General features: G+C 39.4%; 2 protein-coding genes across 2 annotated transcripts; both read left to right on the top strand.

Annotated features, from left to right (window-relative positions):
- The first annotated feature begins 575 nt into the window (after positions 1–575).
- LOC146136835 (uncharacterized) lies at positions 576–4,215 on the top strand. Its single transcript, XM_083396265.1, has 5 exons — positions 576–2,099; positions 2,477–2,642; positions 3,118–3,208; positions 3,293–3,415; positions 3,711–4,215. The coding sequence occupies exons 1-5, from the start codon at positions 576–578 to the stop codon at positions 3,886–3,888; spliced, it is 2,082 nt and encodes a 693-aa protein (XP_083252391.1). The 3' UTR covers positions 3,889–4,215.
- A 15-nt stretch (positions 4,216–4,230) lies between these two features.
- Positions 4,231–11,982, top strand: LOC146136834 (peptidyl-prolyl cis-trans isomerase-like 4). Its single transcript, XM_083395996.1, has 9 exons — positions 4,231–4,402; positions 4,583–4,684; positions 4,767–4,886; positions 5,428–5,544; positions 6,441–6,598; positions 8,631–8,749; positions 9,166–9,373; positions 9,829–10,492; positions 11,813–11,982. Exons 1-9 carry the CDS (start codon positions 4,231–4,233, stop codon positions 11,923–11,925), a joined length of 1,773 nt encoding a protein of 590 aa, XP_083252122.1. The 3' UTR covers positions 11,926–11,982.
- The last annotated feature ends 1,151 nt before the right edge of the window (positions 11,983–13,133 follow it).

Genomic DNA, 13,133 nt, shown 5'->3' with positions numbered 1-13,133 from the left:
TTTTCAACAGACTAAACTTATTACCTACCACCCAGTCTGGAAAGTATGGCAGATTTTGACAAGATCTTGCGGATGGGCGGCCGAAACAATGCGGGTGACCTAGTGCAACAAAGTTAAAAAACCTCGCTTTCAAATTTGTACGTGCGATTTTCTGATGCACTCTGTATTACATACATCGCACTGTAAATGTATGTTGCACAAGCGTTTCACATATTTTGTGCTGCAGTTCAGATTTTTTCGGGGTGCACATTTAAAAGTTAAAAAAAAAATTGCGAGTGCACTTGCCATACTTTCCACAGCGGCCTGCTAAATCCCCCTAATTAAATGGACTACCTGATTTCTCATACGTTTAACAAGTCAGGTACATTTGGACTTTTTTTTCGCATCTGATCACCCCAGTATTTTGGCCACGTACCTGTGAGATTTTGTCGTACTTTCAGACCGTTGACCAATGAATGTAACACCATAAAAGTGCATTTTTGGTTGTATCCGCAGGAATAATTTTCTGTAAACACCAGTTTCCTTAAGTTATTTCACACTAGTTCCGAGGCTAACAGCTTTCAAGAAGGACAGTCATGGCCGATATGGAGGCAGAAATGGCCAGGTTTGAAGAGGAAATCTCCTCTAACCAAGATGAGCTTGGGCCACCACCATTAATGCCACCACCTATGTTTCTACCCCATTCACTACAAGGGCAACATCCTGAACATAATGACATGGGAAAAGACGGGGACAGATATAGAGATCATCAGAACAACAGCAACTTTTCCAATCCCCCTATGCATGAATTCAATGATGGCCCAAATGGACCTCGTGGCCCAGACAGACAACTGGGTTTGGAAAGACCTGATCATATGGGCCCAGGCCGTCCTAGACATATGGGGCCAAGCCCTGCAGGTCCAGATCACATGGGTCAAAGGGCCCAAGCACCCAGGGGACCAAATGGCCCAGGACCTATGGGACCAGGCCCAATGGGACAGGGTGGTCCAAGACAAATGGGACCGGGTGGTCCAGGACAAATGGGACCGGGTGTTCCAGGCCCAATGGGACCGGGTAACCGGGGTCCAATGGGACCACGTGGTCCAGGACCAGATGGTCAAGGGCCGATGGGACAAGGTGGTCCAGGGCAAATGGGACCAGGTGACCAAGGGCCTAGAGGACCAGATGGTCCAGGGCCAAGGGGACAAGGTGGACCAGGGCAATTGGGACCAGGTGGTCCAGGGCAAATGGGACCAGGTGGTCCAGGGCAAATGAGACCAGGTGGACCAGGGCAAATGGGACCAGGTGGACCAGGGCAAATGGGACCAGGTGGACCAGGGCAAATGGGACCAGGTGGTCCAGGGCAAATGGGAGCAGGTGGTCCAGGGCAAATGGGACCAGGTGGTCCAGGGCAAATGGGACAAAGTGGTCCAGGGCAAATGGGCCCAGGTGGACCAGGGCAAATGGGACCAGGTGGACCAGGGCAAATGGGACCAAGTGGTCCAGGGCCTATGGGACCAGGTGACCAAGGGCCTATGGGGCCAGGTGACCAAGGGCCTATGGGGCCAGGTGACCAAGGGCCTATGGGTCCAGGTGGTCCAGGACCTATGGGTCCAGGTGCTCCAGGACCTATGGGACCAGGTGGTCCAGGCCCTATGGGACCAGGTGGACCAGGGCCAATGGGACAAGGTGGTCAAGGGCCTATGGGACCAGGTGGTCCAGGGCCTGGCGGTCCAAGACCAATGGGACCGGGTGGCCCAGGTCCCCAAAATATGGGTTTTCCAGGACCGGGACCAATGGGTTATAGAGGACCCGGTCCCATGGGTATGGGTGGTCCTGGTCCTATGGGTCCCGGCCCAATGGGCCCAGTATTTAACGATGGTCCCATGATTGGACCAATTCCCCCTCAAATGCCAGGGTTCTTTCCTCCACCGACTCTGCCTGACTTTTCTGATCTTCTTCCGAAGCCCCCCACTGTTTATTCTGCTGCCCCCGTCCTGACCAAAAAAGAAAACGAAGAGAAAAAAGAGGAAAAGAAGGAAGCAAAAGAAATGCAAGCAGAAGTTCCGGTAAATGCTGTGATCGAAAAGAAGGCTCAAGTTTCCACACCAGTTCAACAGGTTTGACTTTTGAAAGCAGTAATTAGAGTTGGACCTTTATATTGATTTAACAATAAAATTGGCCGATATTAGCTTTCCAAAAATGTGATATATAGTTTATCATGAAAAACAAAAAAAAATTATTATTTTATGGCCCAAGCAATTTTTGTTTAGCACCATGCCAAGTGGTGCAAAATAAGAGTTTACTAAATATAGGTTGAAAAACTGAATTTTTATTTGGATTTTACCTTCAATTATTTTAAATTTTGAACATTTTTTTTTTTTTTTTTTTATGAAAAAAATCAGTATTGAGTCTTGGCAAAAAACATTAAATATCAGTATTATGTTGCAAAATGATTTATATATACATTTACATTTTGAGAGTTTTTTTTCTGTAGAATCTGATTGGACCCCAAGTTTTAGTGCAGCCTGGTCCACCTACACCTCAAATCAAGCCACAACAAGACTTGATGTTTGGACCACCAGGATTAATGTATGGCGGGCCGCAAATGATTTACAATCAGGTTCATCAACCAGCAACCACCTCTGCATCCACAAGCCAAAGTCAGTCTAAAATCTAAATTTTAGGTTTTCTTGAATCCTAATGTATATACTTTGATACACTATGCACTGTTCTGTAATGTAGCTTGATAATAAATTGCCGAACTGAACGTTTTCACCTTATCAACACCACTGTACCTGTTCAACGCCTGAAGGTGGGAAATAGTACTTCAACTGTCAAAACTCAGACTGATAGCAATTGTTTCCAATCTTTTATTAGTGATGCTTGAATTTCTTTTCAGTCACATTAACTGAAGATAATACAAGCTGGTAACAAAACGTCTTAATAATTATTCAAGATGATGTCGATCTACTCGACCATTTTGGCTTTGCAATTTATTATCAAGCTAATGTATATAACTCTTCAATATTGGTGACGTTTAGTTGATTATATTATATGTTTAATGCCCCAAAAAATGACTAAATGAAAATATAACATATGTAAGTAAAAACAATATTATTTTGATTTGGTTTAAAGGTGGAGGAAAAAAGAAAAAGTATGTACGAACTGCGGCTGGTGAAAAGTGGGAAGACCCGTCACTCTTAGAGTGGGACCCAAGTGACTATCGGTAAAGTTCAATTTGTTTTGTTAAATTAAAAAAAAACAGTTTATTTTAATAAAATTCCAATGGTACCTTTTTGTTTTTTTGTAGAATATTCTGTGGCGACCTTGGAAATGAAGTTACAGATGACACATTGGCACGAGTGTTTAATAAGTACCCTTCTTTTCAAAAAGCAAGAGTCGTAAGGGAAAAGAATAACAAAAAATCGAGGGGGTGAGTTCACTGAGCTGGCATGTTTTTTTTTTATTTTTTTGTAAAGCTTTCACGGAAACCATCCAAGATATATATACTTTGGCTAATAAAATTAATTGCTAGCCAACAACATAGTTTATTTTCAGGAATATTTACGTAGCACGATTTACCTTTTCGTAAAAATCTGTTGTCTTTTTGAAGGTGACTGTAGTAGCATATAGTTGTATGCACATATATTTGTACTAAGAAGTTGGTGAATTTGTCAATTTCTATTTATAGTGTCTATTTTTGACATGTTACAAAACATTCTTCCCAGATATGGATTTGTAAGTTTCAAGGACCCAAGTGACTTTATTCGAGCAATGCGCGAAATGAATGGAAAGTATGTAGGCAATCGACCAATCAAATTGCGTAAGAGCAATTGGAAAGATAGGAACATTGACGTTGTCCGAAAGAAGGTCAAGGAAAAGAAGAAGCTAGGATACAAAATTTAAATTTTTCAAAACCCCTAAAAATGGGTTATTTTATGTTCAATTTTCTTAGTTTCATTATACATTGCTGCCATTTTAGGAAAGAAAACATCTATTGACCTAATTGTTTGTTTAACATTTTGTTAAATGTGAATTATATTTTGATGGTTGTTACATGGAGTATCTGATAATTGCAATAGGAAAACTTTCCTTTTTGTTAAGTTATGTAACGGCGCCATTCTGTTGTTGTGTTTCTATTCTATCATGTGTACATTCTGGTTATTTGGTTTCCAATTGTTTTGTTAACTCAATTTCTTTAGCCAAACACTACTGTTTATTGTCTGTTTGCAGGTACAGATTTTTGACATGTCAGTTATAATAGAAACAACTTTAGGCGATATTACTGTTGACCTGTATGTCGAAGAACGGCCCAGGTGTTGCCTAAACTTTCTCAAGCTGTGCAAAGTCAAGTATTACAACTACTGCCTTTTTCACAATGTGCAAAGAAACTTTATTGCACAAACCGGAGATCCAACTGGTAATGGCAATTCATGTTTTATTATTCCATGTGTATTGCCAAAAATCCATGCTTCTCATTCTAAATGTTGAAGACACTTGAAATAATCTACCTTTTTCTGACTTATTATGAAAAAATATCTTGCATACCATATTTAGTTTAGCTGTTCGGTTAACACTAATGATTTATGATTTGTGCTAGGTTCAGGCAGAGGTGGTGAATCAATCTTTCGCATGATCTATGGTGACCAAGCGAAATTTTTTGATGCTGAAAAATTGCCAAAAATCAAGCACACAAGCCCAGGTAAAGTATTACTCATTGAGTTATTCACCATGTTGGATTCATACCAAAAATCATTTTTAGTGACATTTTAATTATTTTTAAGGTTTAATATCAATGGTCAATGACGGCAATGGCTTTCATGGGTCACAGTTTCTTATTACCTTGGGTGAAAACCTCGATTCTTTGGATGATGTTCACACTGTGTTTGGCGAAGTGGCAGAAGGTAAGTTGCATTGACTTGATACAGATGTAAGGCTATACTCCTGGCAACGTAGGCATTGTGCTACTTTATTGTTTGAAGTGCTACTTTATTAACCCTTGATCTAAAGACACAAGAACCTAGGCTTGAGAGTCAAAAATGCAAATCCTAAATTTATCTCTAAATTATGTAAACTCTTAAGTTCTCAATTGGGAAAAGGGTAACGATAATTGCTCTGCACTTCAAAAGGTGGTTATATTATATTCCACCCGGTGACAATACAATTTTTTTTGTAATTGTTTTCAACAACCTGTAGTATTTCAAATAAGCACCAGTCATTACCCGTAAGAAACTCGTGTCTTTGAATAGTCGGTAACATATCTCTAAAACACACAGTAATAGTGCCGCATGCTTTACATAACCTTGGTAATTTCTATTCAAACTACACAAAGGTTTTAAATTTACAATGCCAACCTGCTTTCACTAGATTTGTTATAAATATCATAAAATAAGCGTGTTGTCCTGTTTTGTGAACACTTGTGAAATCACAACCCATAATTTACAGGCATGGAGGTGGCGATGAAGATTAACGAGGCGTTCTGTGACAAGGAAAGTCGACCCTTTCAAGACATAAGGATCACCCACACAGTTGTCTTGGATGATCCCCTGGACGACCCACCAGGTCTTATTCAGCACCTAACTTTTGGTTTCTATAAGTCATTGGCTGAACTCTTATTCCATTAAATCATCTGCACTTTTTATTCCATTGAAAAGTAGGTTTTATTAACCCATTACCTGAATGAAAATAAACAAAGGCTTGGATAATTTTGCAGATATTTTTGTGTCGTTTCTGTTTATGCCAGTGCTACTGAAATTTTTTTTCTTGCTGCAACAACTTCGGATAAGTTTCTCATACTTCGTCATTCCATACAATGAAATTTTCTTATATTATGTTGTATCATAAAATCATAATTAAATTCTTCAGTGTTTTCGTAACAATGAGTTCAAATGCTAATAATGTCATGACAGTCAATGAAACATGCACACATATATGTGTGTTGACAACTGAGATCTAGCCTTTCTAAACATGCTTTTTGACCAACGATTACGGCTTACGTATCATTATTTCTGCGATGGCTTTTGGTGTATTAATGTCATGGGAGATAAGCATTTTATTACCGCAATTGAGTTTAGATACAAATTAAAATCATTGTTCGCCACTCTTGAAAAACGAAACTGACGCATCAGGGCTTTGTGGCACAAAGTTAGCGAACCTCTGGTTTATGCATATTTACATGCTGCGGTGCTTTATAAAATAAAAAATTTCTTTAATAAAAAAAATTTCTTTACTTGTCCAAATAGTCTTAACAAAGTAAACTATTATTTTTATTATAGTTACTATTTTTTGCAACTGAAAACGACTTGTATCTGTTTTAAGCTGCAATCCCTAATAAAAACAACTTCTATATTTTTAAGCTGCAATCCTTTTTTGAGCTGCAATCCTTAATAAAAAACAACTTCTATATTTTAAGCTACAATCCTTAAAAAAAAACGACTTCTAATCCTTTTTATTTCAAGGTTTGGAAATCCCCGATCGATCCCCAGAGCCGACCAAAGAACAGCTTGAAGGGAGTTTTAGGATCGGGGCTGATGAGGTCATCAATGATGACGAAGGAATAGACGAAGAGGAACTAAAAGAAAGAGAGGAAAAGAAAGAGGCAAAACACAGCGCTCAGGTGTGTATCAAGATAATCTTTTATTCCATGCAGCAAATTGCAATACGGGCCTATTTTCAATATGGCTTGATTATAAAAATCATAAGTAGTCTTGATCAGTGGCGTATCCAGGGGGGGACCCCACACATATTTCACGGTATTGCTTTAGATTCTCGCCTAAAGTTAACGATTGCATACGAAGCGGTTTTGCAGCTGGAGCCTGGCTTTTTGACGACGCACGTGATCGCTTTGCGTCTATGGACGGTTTCTGATAGTTTTTTTATTTATTAATCGTTACAGCCACTATTTTATGACGTCATTAACGTCAGACTGAAAAACGGGGAATTCCCTAAGTTAAAAATTCGTACCCCCCTTTTTGGATTTCTCGATACGCCCATGATCTTGATTGACTATTTAGAATTTTGTAATATCTAAACCACATGGATTTGCCTTATCAGCAATAGGCGATCATTCTTATCGCTGTAAACCAGGGGTTCCCAACCTATTTGCGGTCTCGTACCACTTGGACGCTCTGTACTGCCTCGCGTACCACTGCTTGCAGAACAACTAATTTGATTGAATCATATTTTTATCTTACAACTAGCATTTTGTAGATTAAGCTTTAAAACAGTAGATTATATCTATCAAGAGAAATCATTTGGCATAATTAACGCCCACTGTCCCACAGCGTTGTACGCTTTACAAAGCAACTGTGCTTCTTATTGACATTTGACATGACCTGTATTTTGAAGATCGTAATGATACGAGACAACAGGGATAGTTACGTAACAATGAATGGGCTTCGGATTTTATTTTTGTAAACAAAACCAGATAAACAAAGTATAAAGTTGTGAATCCAGTGTTTTGTGAAAAAAACGAAAGCTACTCGCGTACCACCTGAAAAACCTTCGCGTACCACAGGTTGGGAATCCCTGCTGTAAACTAACTACCCCGGCTTATCGCTGAAAACTAACTACCCCGGTTTAGATCGTGAATTAGCCGTTGTTTCCTTCTTTTCTGTGGTTTGCCTGAACAGTATATAAACATAAAATCAGTGACTTCCTAATCTTAAAAAATGAAAATAAAGATATATTCGAAACGTTCAAAATGTTAACTTACTTCTATCTCAATTTTGATCTTCCTACTTCGTCTAACCAAAACCTTCAACCATTTTGTTCCAATCTTTAGATTTTCTTTCTGTTAAACTCACATCAAAGTATGACTTTAAAAAAACAGCAAGCGATTCTTGGCTATATTCGCTAAAACACAGTGGTTGTCGTAATTGACACTTTTCTAAATAAATTGATCTAAATGTTTGTGCTCAAGGAGCGGAAACCGTACTATTTAAACTACATCTGCAATGTTCCTACATATTCGGGCATTAAAAATATATGTGGAAAAACAATCACAAGTATTTTTTGTAAAATGTATTCAAAAACAATTTTTTTTTTGCACCAAATTTTTCGGTTTTCTAACTGATTCTTCGGCCGACACGATCGCCAGCATTCTGCCATACTGCATGTGTGTAACTCTGTATATAAGTGAAGACCATTGAGGAATCTTACCAACAGCATTAGATCTGAAAGTTTGACGAGAAAAGAATCCACCCGGCCACCATCTTTGTGTTCAACCTGTAGGCCCTGGCCCTGTACACTGCAAGTAAATTTTATCGAACGTGAAGCTATGATATTAGCGCAGTGGTTCTCAACCGGGGTGCCGCAGCGTCCTGGCGTGCCATTTCTAATGCACAAGGGTGCCGAGGGGTATTTAAGAATTTTTATGAATCTGATTTTTGCTGAATTGGTAAGCTTTTTGATACAACTATTCGCAAACGATTAGATGCCATTATATCAAATGACATTTTTCTACATGTTTTAAGTTGATTGTGTCGTTTCAGTTATATTTATAGTGATATTTTAGTAAAATACTCAACTAAAATTCCAGTCGGGCTGCCGAAAATCTATTTATTATTTTTGAGGGGTGCCGTTAGCGATAAAAGTTTGACAATTACTGTATTAGCGTTTCGCAGAAATATCACTAAGCTATGTTCCAGGTGTTGGAGATCATCGGTGACATCCCAGACGTGGACGTGAAACCTCCCGACAACGTTCTCTTCGTTTGCAAGCTCAACTCAATTACAACGGACGAAGACCTGGAAATTATTTTCGCAAGGTTTGTGCGAACGCCAGGGATTTATTCCGAAAAATTGTGTGCATTTATTCCGAAAAATTGTGTAAAATAACATCATCAAGGAATGAAACATGCATACACATATGTGTGTTGAACAACTGTGGCCCCTCTGAAGCTGCTTTTTGACCAACGAATGCTTATTGTTTTGCGTCAAGGAATGCTTATTGTTTTGCGGCCTTACAGTTTTTTCAGGGCGTTTTTTTGTGTGTTAGTTTATTTTCGCAATAACGTTTGACGCGTGAAATGCGTTGGCCTGCAATCTAGAGTATTTTTGGTACCATTTTCTAAAATAACTGATTTCTGCTGTCGCAACGCATTTCCAGAATAGCATAATAGGCCCATTTTTCATTTTCCTTCGGTGCCATAACGAACTCACCTTAAAGACTCGCTCCTTTCAGATTCGGGACCATCGTATCGTGCGAGATAATACGCGACTACAAGACGGGCGACTCCCTTCAGTACGCCTTCATCGAGTTCGACTCGCCCGACAGCTGCGAGAAGGCGTACAAGAAGATGGACAACGTACTGATCGATGACCGGCGAATTCACGTTGACTTCAGTCAGTCCGTGTCCAAAATTAACTTCCCGCAGGGCAGGGTTACGAAGGTGAAGCCACTTTGGTATTTTTCAGGGTGTTTTTGTCATAGTTTTTCGTGGCCGCCGTTGAGAGTTTATTTTTCGTGTGCCTTCTAATCGAGTTGCCAGAATTTGAAAACGATTCAATATGCAGTTGCTAGCGAGCATAGTATATATACCGAAAATAAGTTGTTGTATTTATTTGTTTTTCCAAGGTTTCGGCTAACTATTCAGAAAGCCTTCATCGGGGAATGACACACATGGCCAGCAAGTAAACTGACACAATTTTTTTCCGTTTTTGTGTCATTTTACTTTGCGTCTTGTTGACCGTGTGTGTCAAACAAATAAATACCAGAAAAACTTATTTCGAAAACAATTGTTGGTCGGTGGAGAATTCCACGACACAAACGTCAAACTATTAAATGTGGTTTTGTGCTCTTAAATTAACGTTCGCTTAACACTTCGATGATGTGATTCTGTTCCAGGCCGACCTTCAAGGTAACAACAAGCCAAGCAATGAACCTAAGCACAACTCTTCACAAATTAAACCAAAGACCGAACCGCCAAGCAGAAACAATCGCCGCGACAACTCGCCACGTCACAGACGACATGACGTCACCCCGCCGTTACGTCATCATCAAGACAGAGTCGTCACGCACGCGCGAAGAGAGCGAAGTCGGGAGAATGAAAGAAGACGTCACAATGACGACACAACGCGCCGTATTCGTCACGATGATTCGACCAATCGACGACGAGAGCGCTCGCCGCGAAAGAAATCGCGTCGTGACGTCACACCGCCACGTCACGATCGACGTCATCGTGACGAATCAGAAAGTAAGGCTCGACGTAAGAACGATCGCGGTACGAACGAAAAACGTCACCGCAGAGACGCCGCAGCGCCATCCAGTGGTGATGACGTAATTGTTGAATCGCGTAATAACAAAAGACGTGACGTCACGCCGCCCCGAAAGAAGCAAAAGCGACGCGCCGGGACATCCCCGCCATCCGCGAGGAGACAGAGACAAGATGAAAGTTCGTCGAGTGGCTTCGATTCCGAGGAGGAAAGAAACGCGAAGAAGAAGTTGAAGAAGCAGCGAAAGAAGGAAGCAAAGAAGCTGGAAAAGAAGAAAAAGAAGTCTTCAACTTCAGGTTGATTTCGAAAGATTTTTTAGCCTGTTAAGCAAATATTTTTATGGATTGACATTGGTATTGTCCGATTTAATCGATTTGCTTATTTTTAGAAACTTATAGACTGATAACTAGGGCACGCAAAAGTCAATAAAGTTAAAAAAATGTAAGGACCTCGTCTGTCCACGAATCAAAGAATAAAGTTCTTTTTAGCACCTAGGGCCAGTGGTTCTCAGACTTGGGTCCGCGGTCCTTTTAGGGTCCGCAAGACAATTTTCTAGGACCGCGAAGCACCTAACAAAAATCAAAACGAGAACCACTGACCTTGGGGACTGTTTCTAAGAAGTTTATAGGTCAAAATAAAGTCAAAATTTACAATAAAGTAAACTTTTTTTAATAAAGTCAAAATTTGTCAATTATGGCTTTTGACTCTTGAGAGTAGTTTTTGTAAAAATCGTCGTGGAAGCATTGTAAATCAGGAACTGCGACACAATTAAAAACCATATTAACCCATAATAGCAGGCAAACTGTCACAATGCCCACTTGGATCAGCAGTAACTTTTATCGCAAATTGTCCATTTTTTTTATTTATTGTTACGTATTTAAATAATTCTTATAAAACACTTAATCTTCATAAACGTGTTATTTTCGAAGATCAACTGTTTGGATTTTAGGAATAGCCTACTGATATTCTGTAATACAAAAATGCAAGCTAAATCTAACGCCAAAAATACCGACGCACTTTTTTATAATCCATAAAACACCTTGATTTTGCGACAAAATAATACGTTTGGGTCTGAAATCGACAAAATATTATGTTTGGGTAGCTGGCATCAATTCAAGGAAGGACTGTGGCCTCTACAAACAAGCAATTTCGTTAGGTTAAAATAAAGTTAAAATTTGATAAAAATAAAGTTAAAATTTTTTTTCAGGTTAAAATAAAAATAGCCCTACTGATAACAATTGCGTCCCACCTTTTATAAGTAATACTTGAATTACTTCTCAGTCACATTAACTAAATATTATACAACGTCTTAATCAAGATGATGTCGATCTACTCGACCTTTTTGGCTTTGCAATTTATTATACTTTATAATTTATTATCAAGCTACATTACAGATCCGTGCATAGTGTACCCAACTCTTGAACGATTTGCATTTTGTGATAATTGGATTTATATTATTCGTTGCTTTCATTCTTACTTTGCAAAACCGTGTTCCGAAACTCCTACTACGAAGCAAGGTGTTCTACCAACCAACCAACGTTGTGACCTTCTGCCTTACTTTTATGTAATGGTCAACGCGATTTTTCGAAAAGATCTCGAAACCTATGCTTTTTCAGACTCTGACGTCACAAGCAGTGGGGAGGAAGAGGTCCGCTGCGGCAAGCACCGGAAGCGATCGGTCCACAAGGATGACGTCATCAGACGGAAGTCGCACAAGCACCGAAGTTGATGTGAATCCGTAAGCGCGTAACACCTCTTGAGATTCGCAAAGAGCCAATACTGTTGGTCCACCGGTCGCATTTTGCGTAAGAAGGGGACCGGGTGGGAGAGAAATACCAGGGAATCGTTGAAAAATATATTTTCTTTTGAACAATTTGTTAAAAAGAGAAACTCAACTCACGTTTAGGGCAAATGTAATCGACTGGCCAGAGAACGTTTGCAGGAGACTTGTTTCTACTTTAAAGTGTTTGGGCAAGAGCTCTGCTAAACACAGTAACCCCCGGACGAAAAACACTGACAAATTTTATGTCTTGACTGTAAAATGTGTGTTTTGCCGTAAATTGCGCTACGTTCGTGCCAACTTTTAATACAATGAAAATGTCGCATTGCAATTTTGTGAGTTATCTCGCACAAATCAGAGATCTGTAGTTTTAAAAAGCATGACAAGATAGGCCTGTGTACACGAAGCTGTAATTAGTCTCTAGGCCAGTGGTCTCAAACCTTTTCAATAAGCGACCCCAATTGAAATAAAATGAAATCAGAATTTACATTGCGACCCATTTTGTGTCAGATACAAATAAAAATATTTCAATTAACGCTGGAACAAAGTACAAAGAGAAAATATACGAAAATTATTCACATTTTTAGAGCACCGTGGCTTCAAATGTGCACCAAAATGATTTCGTTTAGGTTGTTTTATTGAAATCATGAACTTGAATTTTACACAAGAACGAACACAAAATTTTCAATTTGTTTCAACACTTACTGTAATTGAATTTAGTGTGATGGTTGCACCTGCATAGCGTCCACCAGTTTTTAAAAACACGAATCGACGTTGCATAACCATAATTGTCATGCTCTACTTCCAAGCGATTTACGATGTTTCGTTTTTAATATATGCTCATTGCGCTAAATTTCGTTAAATAAAGCCATGTGGTTGAAAACGGAAAGAGTAGTTAACTCACTAAACTGGACAGAGTCGAGTAAGTTAATTGCATCGAAGTCGAAAAGTAAATATTTATTTGCTGCAATATTTGTAACTTGGCAGCTCCTAATAGCTAAAAACACCTATTTTATGTGGAAGAAACAAAGGTTCATTCTGCTATGTACTCAGTCACGTTTATAAGCGTGAAAATAGATAAATCGTACAAAAACAGCAGAAATATGATGAGTTATGGCGAACCCCAAAAAATGTTAGGCGACTCCACTTGGGGTCGC

This window comes from Ascidiella aspersa, chromosome 8 (assembly GCF_963924565.1).
Source record: "Ascidiella aspersa chromosome 8, kaAscAspe10.2, whole genome shotgun sequence".
In the NCBI taxonomy this organism is placed as follows: domain Eukaryota; kingdom Metazoa; phylum Chordata; class Ascidiacea; order Phlebobranchia; family Ascidiidae; genus Ascidiella; species Ascidiella aspersa.
Note: the sequence above shows the minus strand (reverse complement) of the source record. Positions and strands in the feature narration are given on the sequence as shown.